The sequence below is a fragment of the Protopterus annectens genome, chromosome 4.part1 (genome assembly GCF_019279795.1).
Source record: "Protopterus annectens isolate FY-2018-M chromosome 4.part1, PAN1.0, whole genome shotgun sequence".
In the NCBI taxonomy this organism is placed as follows: Eukaryota; Metazoa; Chordata; order Ceratodontiformes; family Protopteridae; genus Protopterus; species Protopterus annectens.
In genome coordinates this window covers 159454700-159467332 of record NC_056734.1, presented here as the reverse complement: position 1 = coordinate 159467332, position 12633 = coordinate 159454700, and the positions used below count along the sequence as shown (strand labels likewise).

At 37.0% G+C, this 12633-nt stretch overlaps 1 protein-coding gene across 1 annotated transcript in view; it reads left to right on the top strand.

Moving 5' to 3' along the window:
- Positions 1–793: 793 nt before the first annotated feature.
- Positions 794–12633, top strand: part of CLDN11 (claudin 11) — a 281242-nt gene continuing 269402 nt past the window's right edge. The window contains exon 1 of the mRNA XM_044070062.1: positions 794–1384. Coding sequence (XP_043925997.1) covers positions 1156–1384 — 229 coding nt within the window. The 5' untranslated portion in view covers positions 794–1155. The remainder of the gene's footprint in view (positions 1385–12633) is intronic.

Sequence of the window (12633 nt, the reverse complement as noted above, 5' to 3'; positions counted from 1 at the left end):
TTAGCACATTCAGTTGGTGCCTGGTTTTTATCCACTTCAGGTTTGATTTCCATTCCTGCTTGACTTCGAAAGGCTTCTGCTGAATTAAGCAGATTCAGTGTGTGCCCTCCACTGAGTATCTGGATAACAGCTGCCTGTCCCGGGAGACGTGAAGTTGAAATTGATTAAGACATAATATCTCAGTTATATTATTTATATGCCCATCAAAGACCTGCAGGGCTACCACTTTATCTGTCATGTTCTGCCGCAAACGCCTCTCAGCTGTGTTTGGTTCTGCGACATATTTTTGCTCTCTCCCTCACAAAATGTTTGAACTTCAAGAAGATCACGGAGGATATACCTTAGTCAGTAACTTCAAACATTAGCGTTTCATGTTTCTTACTGTGAATTAAAGGCATGATTATGCAGACTCTGTTGTTCTGCTAGCATTTGAAGTGAATTACAGTGACATTTAAAAAGTTGTCCTCGATATAGGATCTTTGTCCCACTCCCACCGTTATTTCTGGTTTTAGTCAGGTTTCTTGTATAAATTTATCACATTTGCCAAAACGGGCGAATATGTAAACATAAGGCGCTGTCCTACCGAAACCTGAAAAAAGAAAGTAATTTATAAACTTCTCAATCAAATGAGCAGTTCTACAACTCAGAGGCTAAATTTGTCCTAGAAACGTTATAGGGGTGGGGATGCACCGCCCTACTTATGTAAATTAATCTGTCCTTTCAACGCCATTGGCTGGAAGTTTTCGGTTTTATTTTCCTTCCTCTCTCTTATAAACTGTTTACTGCTATCCTTTTTCACTACTATAGCAGTTGTATTTTGTGTTTTGCAGCAGGAGTGAGCCTTTTGTAGCATTTCCCCTTTTTTATATAAAGGGCGCATTTCTAACAGAAATTATCAGTGGGGTCGTTTTGAGGACAAATACCCCTTTTAATGTTAATATCTATAAATGACACATCTCTGTAAAATGAATTAACCTCCAAATACTACTGCTTCTTGTTATACTGTGACTTAACACTTTCATCATCTGGCACTGTTACATAGGTAACAGTTTTATTGTTAGCTGAAATTGTCTTCATCACTTGGCACTTGTTTGACAAATTGCGGCTCGAATCCAGACGCTGTCTCGTGGCTAGCTTCCAGTCTTCAGTCTTGCAATGGCATGTATGCAGTGCCTGGGCTGCCTGGCAGGCATCCTGGGCTGGATCGGGCTTCTTATCGCAACTTGCACCAATGACTGGGTTGTCACTTGTGACATAATGAGCAGCAACACAGCAACCTGTGCCAAACTGGAGGAACTGGGCTCCAAAGGGCTTTGGGCTGACTGCGTGAACAAGCCTGGGATCTACCATTGCAGGGTGCTCACTGATATCCTCAACTTGCCCGGTGAGGTTAACATTAAGGTGCACATAGGCACATTTTATTATACCTTTTTAAATTTTTGTTCATGCCGTTGTCCTATTGATTCCGTTACTGGTGGATGCTTGGATGTAGAAAAATTCTGTTCGTTAACTTGGGTCAGTGTGTATTTCTTTGTCTGACTGATATTATATGGAATTTGTATTATGTATAGTTGTTGATTTTTTACGCGCGTCTTTGTTTTAAACGAGGTATACACAAAATATGCTGAAAATTCAGTGTGTATACTTTTGAAATGGAGTAGGCATGTTCGCACATTCCCAGTACAGTATAATTATCTGTATTAAAGATAAAATAAGTCAGGAACCGCCTGTGCAATAGCTTATATTTAATCTGGATAATTCAAAGCAGAATCAAAGACAAATCCAGAAATAATCCAAGAAATCATGGATACTATAAAAAGTATTAGTACTATTAGTTTGAGACATTAACAGTATAAGACGATGTGAACTAACATGCATTTTCTGAAGTGAAAGATATTTACAACTGTAATTATCGCCATTTATTAAGTGTAATTCACCACTTTTTCTCCTAAAGTCACCAGTTTTGTGTGGGATTAACAGGGATAGAGTTAAAATCTGAGACATAATCGGGGACAGTTGAGATGTATGTACAGTTTCAATGAAGACATCCTATTCCAGAAAAATGGAAGCCTAGGAGTGTGCATCTGGCTGGGTAGTAAAGGAGGACATTACATTTTATGGCAGGTGAATACACCAGTGTGATTGAATGCATGTCTCAGATTACATGCAGCACAATGTGTGCTTTGCTTGCTCACACTTTCCCAAAATGGCATAGGTGCAGCCAGACAATTTAGATTTGCACACTGTTGTCCTTCCCAAAATAATATTATTTTGTTCTTTGACACATATCCTAAAAGCCTTCTTAAAGATGCATCACACCTTTCCTTTGGGTTCACTTGCATCTGTTTCATTTATGTAGTTGTAGGTGTTGCAATTATTGCATCTGAGATGGTCTAACATGTTGGCCTCTAAAAAATTAATTTGTACATTGTGCTTAGTTTGTGCATGGCATGCCTGGCTACATGACCTGCAAGAAAGCAAACCTACTATGAAAGAAAACATCCTCTTGAAGCTATACCTCATGACATTGCTTATTAAATACACTCATCAGGAATATTGGGGCTTTTGGTTAACAGCCTTATGTGTCACTGCACCCAGGAAAGGACAATTCAGTTCAAAGAATTTTATTTATTTTACATTTGTTAACCGGGAAAGTCTGACTGGATACATATCCATTTTCAGCGGAGGCCTGGGGAGAAAAGCTCCACATTACGAAAAATTTAGTAACAATTAAAAATGTAGGTTACAAAGATATCTAATATTTAACAATAAAATCTATTTACGAAAGTTTAGTAACAATTTAAAAAATGCAGGTTACAAAGATCTCTAGAAAGTTAACAATAGGTCAAAGACAATAATCCTATAAAGGTTACATATAGATAGGAAATAAAAAAAAGCATTGTTGCTGATGCAGTAAATATACAGGGAAAACAATCTTTTAAGAGAGGTGTGTCTATAAGATAAGGATTTTCAGTTAGAAAGTAAGGAAAATGAATAAGAGAAGGTAGTTTAGGTTGGAAGGAATTTAATTAGTGTGGGCAGAATAGTAAGTTATAGTGGGAGAAGAGAGTAATCACATTTGTGAGCTAAGTTTGGTTTAATAGTTTCTTGGTGTGTTTTGGGTTAGTTGTGATTTAGATATAAGCACGACTATTTTTTGTCTACCTCAGTCTCATTATTGTATGGGTAATCTGGGTTTAGACATGGACATAGCCAGACTCTGTGCATGTGTGTCTTTAGCGATATTTTGAATTGAGGCAAGGAGCTGTTAGTGGTTACTTCTGGAGGAAGGGAGTTCCATTTTTTTCGAGCAGAGTTGGAGAATAATGAATCTCCAGCTGAGTTGTTGGCTTTGGTCATTTGTACTAGCAATCTGCTGCATGAGCGGAGGGATGTTAGGTTGTTATAGGGGGTAATAATTGTAGTTAGAATTGGGGTACTGGTAGGTGGTAGAGGATTTTATGAATAACTTTGAGTTGGTTATAGTATATTTGATTGGGTAGTTCTAGCCAGCCTAATTTGTGAAGATTATGACAATGGTTGTTTCTGTATGTGGAGCCTGTGGCAAATCTTGCTATATTGTTATAGCAGCTGGTGATTTTGTTGATAGATTAGTGAGGATGGGTGAGGCATAGAGAAGAGAAGTCAGAAGATGTGTGTGAGCTATGGCGGTTCTGGCAGTTGGGGTTAGAAATTTCTTTATCCTATACATGGAGCCTATTTTTTTATTTACTGTTTTTATAGTTTTGTCTATATGGGCATTATAATTCAGATTGTTATCAATGGTTATACCTAGTAGTTTAGTGTTTGGTTCAGAAGAAATTATGGTGCCATTGTTAGAAGAGACTGTAATTATTGGTGGTGTTAGCTTTCGTGTGGGGGAGAAAAGTAGTAGTTTGGTTTTGTTTGGGTTCAATAGGAGAAGATGATTATTAAGCCAGTTCTCTATTTTGTTGAAGGTGGTCTGGGTTAGGGATTGTAATTCTGTGGGAGTAGAGGCAGTGCAGATTAGCGTAGAATCATCTGCGTACTGTATGGAAGTTGCCTGTGGTATAACTTTGGGCAGATCATTGATGAATATAGAGAAAAGAAGGGGACCCAGAATAAAACCTTGGGGTACTCCAAGGGTGACAGGTAGAAGGGGGGATACAGAGGAGCATATTTATGAAATCCATTTACATTTTATCTGGTTTCCCTTGGTTTTAGAGTTTGTTATACTAGAAGATTGTGTTTTTTTGCCATAATTCTTCTGTCCCCAATTTTGTAGAACATCCCTGATTTTGCCTCATAGTTTTGGTCAGTATCTGAGGATTACAGTCATCTGATAATGCCAGACATTTGAGTTTTATACTTATTATTGTCCCGGAAATGTATGTTGACAAAAATGTTACCTTTTAAGTGAATTAGAGTAATATTTAAAATTCTCCCTGATTTTGGGCCTTTGTCTCACCATCATTTTTAACTTTGCCCAGAATTCTTGAGCAAAGAAGTTAAGGTGTGTGGTGCTGGGACTGAAATGCCGTTACAAATGGATGAAAGTTTTTCTGATGTTCTAAACTTTCCCAGTTAGGTTTCTCAAACACAGATAACAGTTTAATGTTATATGAACTTTTCTGAAGTATCTATCCAATTTCTCTACAAGCAGGAGCTGAAAGGCAGCTCTCTGAGAGTAAAAGGAATGCTTGTCCAGTAGTACAATAACAGAAATGAACCATAATCTCAAAATGAAGTAAGAATTCCTTACTAGTCTACCTACTTTAATATCCTAAAAACTACACAAAACATGTGAGCAGACAGGGAATGTATGACTAATATTTTTTTCCGCAACGTCTGTATCTGTGCATTGCACAATTGAGGGGAAGAGGTGCAAAAAATGACAGCATTTGTAAAGAGGGTTTCCCAGGACAGTACAGAGGCTAGGGAATAACCAGGAGTTTAGGAATTGTGTACCAACTTTACACTATCTTCGAGAATGCACTCCCTCCTTACAAGTATAGCATTTTTCACCCCCAGTTGGTGCACATCCTTGGATAGTAAATCTTTTCAAATCTGAAAAAAAAATAGACAACCAGATTTTCTGAAAAAAAAAAGTAATTTAACCAAAACCATAATATATAATACATATGCTATGTGTTTTTATTTAAATTATAGCATACCTCATTGCACAGAAGCAATTAATTATTTTAAACAAAGAGAGAGTATGCTTACGCACATACAGCATGTCTGGTTACAACACAACAGGCATAGTCCCTGTTAGGCACCCACAAAACCTATAGCTACAGGTGTGAACCCTGATCCAATTATGTGCTTTTTAGTCTTAGAATTTTTTTGTTATTTAGTAATTCTGATAGTAGCATATTTTTCAATAACTGTAGGTCTAACTCATTTTCATTATGATGAAGCCATTCTGTTAAGTTATCTTCAGATGTAACTAAGGCATTTGCTTTGTGACTTCACATCACTGTACACTACATTTTCTTTCTGACACTTTACACTCTGTATGCATGAATGGTTAAATCATTTTCCACTGCAGACATCTGAATCACTGACTCTGCACCTATGCAGCTCATTGCCTTTATGACTGCTGAAATCATTGTCTTTGACTGCACTGGACCCTCTAGTGGACAGCTTCTGTGTTTTCACATTATGGATTTGCTGACTCATGCCCATTAGTTTACCTGTACGCTTTTTTATTATGTCAGGGTGCTGAACTGGCACAACTTGAAATAATCATAGTTGTTTCACACACACACACACACACACACACACACACACACACACACACACACACACACACACACACACACACACACACACATACCTCTCAACTGTACAGATTTTTGCATAATGTCCACATTTTTGCCTCATATTTTTGGTCCATGTTTAATAAAATTCTTTTTTCCTAGGAAATCATTGGCAAATCATTAAAGATTGAAGTCAGAAAATAATAGACATTTGAGTTTCAGACGTCATGTATCAACTTTCTAAGTTTGTAGGAACAATATTTAAAAATTGCCCCTATTTTTAGGCCTTTCACCCCCCCCCCCATTATTCATGGCTTTGTCCAGATGTTTTGCTGTAAGAGGTTGAGAGGTATCACACACAGACACACACACACACACACACACACACACACACACACACACACACACACACACACTCGCACAGCTTAATCTGACCCAGTCATTTGTGATCAGAATTAGTCAGTAACAAGATGCTGAACTGAGACAAGGAGTTTCTCAAGCCTGGTTGCATGAATGAACTTTCCACATTAATGTTACACTGGTCCTTGATATGTAGTGTATATGCGATAAAATACCATTTGTGTATAGCTTCACTCCAGTTACATTTAAATTTGTGCAACTGTTGAGTTTCTGTACTCACTGAATAAATTATGTGTAGTTTCAACACACATATTCATTTACAGCTAGCCTTTTGCTTTATGTAAGTCAGTTTGTGTATTAAACTAATTAATGTTTGCACAAACATTAGCTCTGTTTGCTTCAATCTCTTACAAAGCAGATTTATGTCATTTTAATACTTGTATACCTCAAACAATGGTTGGCTTGCTCAGATTTCTTATACTTTTTTAGTTTTTCCAAATGTTTAGGGTTTCTAATACATTGACATTCATGGATTCCATTCATAAAACAGGGTATGATTAATTAGAGATTATTATTACTTCTGTCAATGATGATTGCTGAAAGTACTCTTCTCAGCACTGGAATATACTCAAAACTGATTCTTCCTGAAGTTCATATGGAATTACCTGTATCAGCAACATATTTAAGTATGCTTGAAAATACTTGTCATTATCTCTGCTGCTCTTACTATATACTAATAAATTCACTTGCAGTGTGTACAACTTTTGACAATGTCAGATGTCTTTTCTCTGACAATCTGACCCCTGTATGATCGTTTCCCAAACCACAAACTACATTTTCACTTATTAATGAATCATGTAACTCGCCATGTATAATTTTTGGCTAAATTCTTTAGCTCCGTTATAGAAGCATATGTAGTTACTATAGCATCCTGCACAATTGTTAAGAACATATGTTGAATAAATAGGACCATGATAACTTTTCTAACTGATATTGTTTTAGCCTTCTGCTCCTCAGGAAATGATACAGTACCTTTTCAGGCTTCTTCTCTGTTCCATTACTATGGCATCTTGTACAATTGTAAAGAACATATGTTGAATAAATAGGACGACAATAACTTTTCTAATTGATATAATCTTAGCCTTCTGCTCTTCAGGAAATTATACGGTGCCTTTTCAGGTTTCTTCTCCATTTCACTCACAGTGAGGAATAGGTCAACATGCTAGTTCAGACCTTCCAGTTTTCTGCTAAGTTGCCTTACAGAGAGAAGATTTGTGGTTGCTGCAGCTGGAGCTCTATCTACTGAGATTTGTATACATGCATTCTTGGAAACACATACATTTAAGAATACATACGTACATGTGTGGGTATCTACATATATATATATATATATATATATATATATATATATATATATGCATGTATGTGTGTGTGTGTGTGTGTGTGTGTGTATATATCTCCACATTGATAACATTTAAGTTTTAACCTCTAACAGATCTTTAATCAGTCTACCTTCTAGAAGGAATGTGAACCACAAACCACATGATAAGCAATTTCTTGTTACAAGATGTTCTCATGTTTAAAGCTGTTTACCTGAGATACCACAGTTGCCTTGCAGGAGTGAAGAGCAATGATAGTGCTTCCTATCTGATAACATATACATGACTTAGCTTATAATAACCTGCATTGCTGGCTTGCTATTGGCTGAGGAAAATGAGGTTGCAAAGATGGACTGAGTACTTCCTTTTTTGTTGGGTGTTGAGGGGTGGAGAAGTAGATGGACTGATTATGATCCTGACATGCTTATGCTCTGACAATGGATAAAGGCTGGGAAAATACTTGACATGATTTAAAAACTGAGGAATGGTAGTCAGTGCTCTGTCATAGTCAACACTAGTACATTTGGTCAGAATTGTATATCCATTTCTCATAAAGAATACTCAGGATGGTGTCTGAATGTGACCCAGGAGTGTGCACATTTCCTGTAGAGTATAGTGGGCTACAGAACATAATTTTAATGCTAGCTCTATTTGAGTAGTAATACAATGCCAGGTAAAAATAATTTGAAGATCACTAGGTGTGAAGTGGATTCCTAAAACATTAATAAGCAGATGCTCAGTAAAGAACAAACACTGAACTACATAAGGCATGTGAGCACACTAAACTGTTTAAAAAACATATTTCAAAATTCAAAGCTACTATTTCGTGTACATTCGTTTAATGGCTTCCTTGTTTGTCTTCTGTCTGGAAAATCTCAGAAATAACTTGTTTGTTCCTGTCAGAGTGGAACAAATGATTGTCTAAAATTTTGGGCCACTGTTTTGTGGAAATTCTCCAGTGTTGTGCAGCTATGGAGTTGCTACATATAAGTTCAATGATGTGGGTCACTTGTCCCCCGTATGTGTTGGTGCTGGTGGGAGAGAACAGAGCTCCCCTTCCAAAAATAACTTGTTTTGAGCTGTCCCAGTAATTTGTGTATAACAGACTGCTTTTAAGGTTGTAGAAGTGAGGGCTTATGATGCAAAGAGCTCTGCTACACTCTCTCATGGTCGAAGCTGGTATAGTTGGTTTCTGAATGCTTTCTGTATCAGGCTGGGTCTCCACTGGCATTCTTAGCAAAGTTGCAATTTATGTCTTTACCTGGGATATGTGGCATATGTGTTCTAACTGCAAATAAGTTTAAGATTTGAATGGATCTTTGCAATGCTGGCTAATGTAATATGATAGAGAGGCTTAAAATATAAAAAATATTGCAGCTAAAGGACAGTCAATGTGCTTTGTCTTCATGATTTTAAAATTTAGTTGTGTAGATTGTCATATATACATAGACAGACGTGGATGTACCATGCAAAAATAATGTCTGAATGTATGGGGGGGGGGGGGTGTTGGGTCCTCATAAGCTGAAGTTTGATGAGGGTTCCCAAATTGCTAGCACTGTACTTTACCAGTGTTACTTAAATTACTGCATTCCTTTTGATACTATATCTACCCAAAACAGATCTCTAGTCTAATGTTCATGCTTAACATTCCCATCTGTGTCATACTTTAAACTAGGGTATGCTCCATTTATATTCTGCTGCTTTGTTGGTGTTTAATGGTTAGATGGACCAAAATGTTCATGTGAACAAAATGTCTAGTAATCTGGAGACCTTTGTGAATTTTTAGTTAGATGATTCATTAATCATGGTATGTTTTTCATGAGATAAGTTTCTTTATAACTTTCATTACTTTGTCAATAATTTTCTAGAGTTCATCCCCCTTCAGTAAAGTTATTTTGCATGAGTTTATAATTATCTTAATGTTCTGTAATATAACGTAGTGTTGGGATTGTGTAATGAGTGATATAGGAGGAGGCTTGGAGAGTATGTGTGCTCAGCCTGAGATGCAGATAAGAAAGATCACTGATAGTTTTTGAGGTTTTGAAGATAAGAAAGTAAATGTTTACTTATTTGGAGTCATGTATGATTATGGAGTTGGGTAGAGAAAGAAGTGATGTAAAAAGTATTTCTTTATGGAAGATGGTGCAGATAGAGTGAAGACTTTTGCTTTCATCTATGACTTGACGTCATCAGAATGATGGAGTCTAGTCACAGATAAAAGCGCTTAATTTAACTTGTGGTTCACAATGCATTTTTAAAAAGATGGTGTGCCTGTGAGCTCAGAGTGGACTTGTGTGGGTGCAGCAATTTTTTCATGGTTGTCAAAGGTCAGTAACCCAAAATGTTGATTATATTAAATTAAATAGTGCTAGGGGATCATGTAAAGCCCAGCACTGGGGTGGTGGGGAGGCTTTACCATCCAAACAAAAGCAATGTCTGAAGAAAGGTTTTATAAGAAATCCATTTTACAATGCTTACTTTGAGAACATGGTATTTGCCCTGCTGTTCTCCGCATTCCTTCCTTATGCCCTCCTTTTTATACTTAGATTACATTGTTCTTACATATTAAAAAGTTATGTGCTAATGTTAGTGTTGCATTACAGCATATTGAAACAAAGTTACTGTTGGATTATTGTTAGTGAAAAAAAAGTAGACAAACAATGTAAAGGCCACACTTTGCTGCTGTAAGACCTTCATATAGTTGTATTATGTTTTCATTATAAAGGCATGCAGCTGTTTGAAGCTGCTCTGTTTTTTAATTCGTGCAGATGGAGCCTGAGGAGAAAATGCATGACACATTGGTATCCACAGAAGTAGAAGCAGTTACCTTCACGGAGGGTTACTCTTCTGTCTAAATAAATTGTGATATGTACAAACAGGGTAAAGCAAACATCCTTACACAGAGGGCCCACCTTTTGTCAGAGACAAGACAAGTGTGTTAAACCAGAAAGGAACGGATAAACTGACCAACAGAGGAAGTAGTAAAACAGATAATCAGCAGTGGAGGAAGGGGGCAGTAGAACAGATAATCAGCAGTGGAGGAAGGGGGCAGTAAAACAGATAATCAGCAGTGGAGGAAGGGGGCAGTAAAACAGGTAATCAGCAGTGGAGGAAGGGGGCAGTAAAACAGATAATCAGCAGTGGAGGAAGGGGGCTGTAAAACAGATAATCAGCAGTGGAGGAAGGGGGCAGTAAAACAGATAATCAGCAGTAGAGGAAGGGGGCAATAAAATCAAAAATCAAGTCTGAGATACAGATATATGTGTAAAGGACATATGCTTGAATAATTTTAAAGCACAGTGTTCTAGCAGTACTGTTTTCATTAGAAGTGCAGGGGGCTTGGCCCACCACATAACGAACAGTTTTTGAACTACCATCTGTTTACAGTCTTATCACTATAGTGTGTCTGGAGTAAATTCTTTGAATAGTGTCCTTGTTATGTTTAATGGGTCTTACATTTTTAAAGAAATTCCATAAATGCATAATAGCATAAGGAAAATATTGTATCATGCTACCACGTGTAAATGGAAAATTGGAAGTTTGCCTTATTCCTTGGAGATAGTACTGTATCATTTAATATTAATGGAGATGACCCTCGGATATTTCAGGAACACTACTATGTTTGGCTGATGTACAATAAAATAGAAATTGCCTGATTTAGTTTTCCTTTCACAAGAGTTTGATGCTTTCTTTCTTTCACCAAGTCAGCGGATGCAGTTTGCCATCATAGACAAATGCATTATTAAATCATAGCTACTCACTGTCCCTTGCAGTCTGTCACGCTGCCTGAAGTTTTCATTTGCATGTTTGTGATCTACAAAACAATAATACTATATTGTGTTATACTTTAATTTTCTTCTGTTTTCAACAACACATTTCATAGAGCAATGCACTGTATCATGTTTAATGCATCCATGTTGTGAAAGTCACTACAACAGGTGTTAAAGATATGGCAGGAAAAAAGAAAAGGTTCAAGGTCAACAAACATAAATAGGAGAAACGAAGAAGCTGGTACCCTAAATGGCTTGCAAATTATGTATTTTTTGCTCTTTTATTGCCTTTATATAGCTATGACTGAAGCAAAGTTTTGCATTGTACTTGTCTGAGAAAACTAAAAATATACACTTACATGTTTCTGGATATACCTGTATATTGATTGGGTACCTACTTCAGGAGTTGCAAAACCACTTTGGGGTGAAGCAGCAGAGAGTTAACCCTTTCTTAATAGTGCAGGCATTTAAGGAAGTGATATGTATAGACAGATTTCATGAAATGTTAATGCCCTAAATCCATTAAAGCAAAATAGACTCTGGTTATATAAGAAGGATGAATGAAGCCTGCATTCCATTTGTTACAGAAAACACATTTATCAGAGGATGAGCATGCGAAGCTTTTTATGGCTTAAATGTTTTGCCCTCACAGTTGAGGGGGGATTTGACATTTTAATTATGGGGGAAATGCCATTCATAATGGCAGACAAAATGATGAACAAGACAGTAGATTCCTAATGTGCAAGGAGGTTCTGGAAGGATAGTTTTTAATCTGAGTTAATGTGTATTTCCTATTGGGAATTAATTGGCAAGAGTTAGCCCCCATTTTAAGGGACTGGCTTGTATTATATGATGGTATTATTATTTGCAAGAGGAGCAGCTGGAATATGGTCTGTACAACTTATAAAGTTTGGGAGGGTCTGAGAGGTTCTAGAGTCTCAGCTTTAGGGAAGTTTTTGAAGAAATATGTGTCAGTTATGGACTGATAGATGTACATAAAGAGTGAGCTCCTTCCCAAATATGTGTCAGTTATGGACTGATAGATGTACATAAAGAGTGAGCTCCTTCCCAAATATGTGTCAGTTATGGACTGATAGATGTACATAAAGAGTGAGCTCCTTCCCAAATATGTGTCAGTTATGGACTGATAGATGTACATAAAGAGTGAGCTCCTTCCCAAATATGTGTACACAGTATTCAAAGAGTTTTATTCAGCCACCAGGACAGATAACATTAATCATTAGGGAGCCCGAATAGCTTGCTAATTGTCTTAAAACTAAACCAAGGGTTTTCTTGGATAATTCCCCAGAATTGTTAGTTTCAGCATAGGTAGCAGGCATATGAAACTAGTTTGTTTTAATGCAAAGGTCCTACATTTAT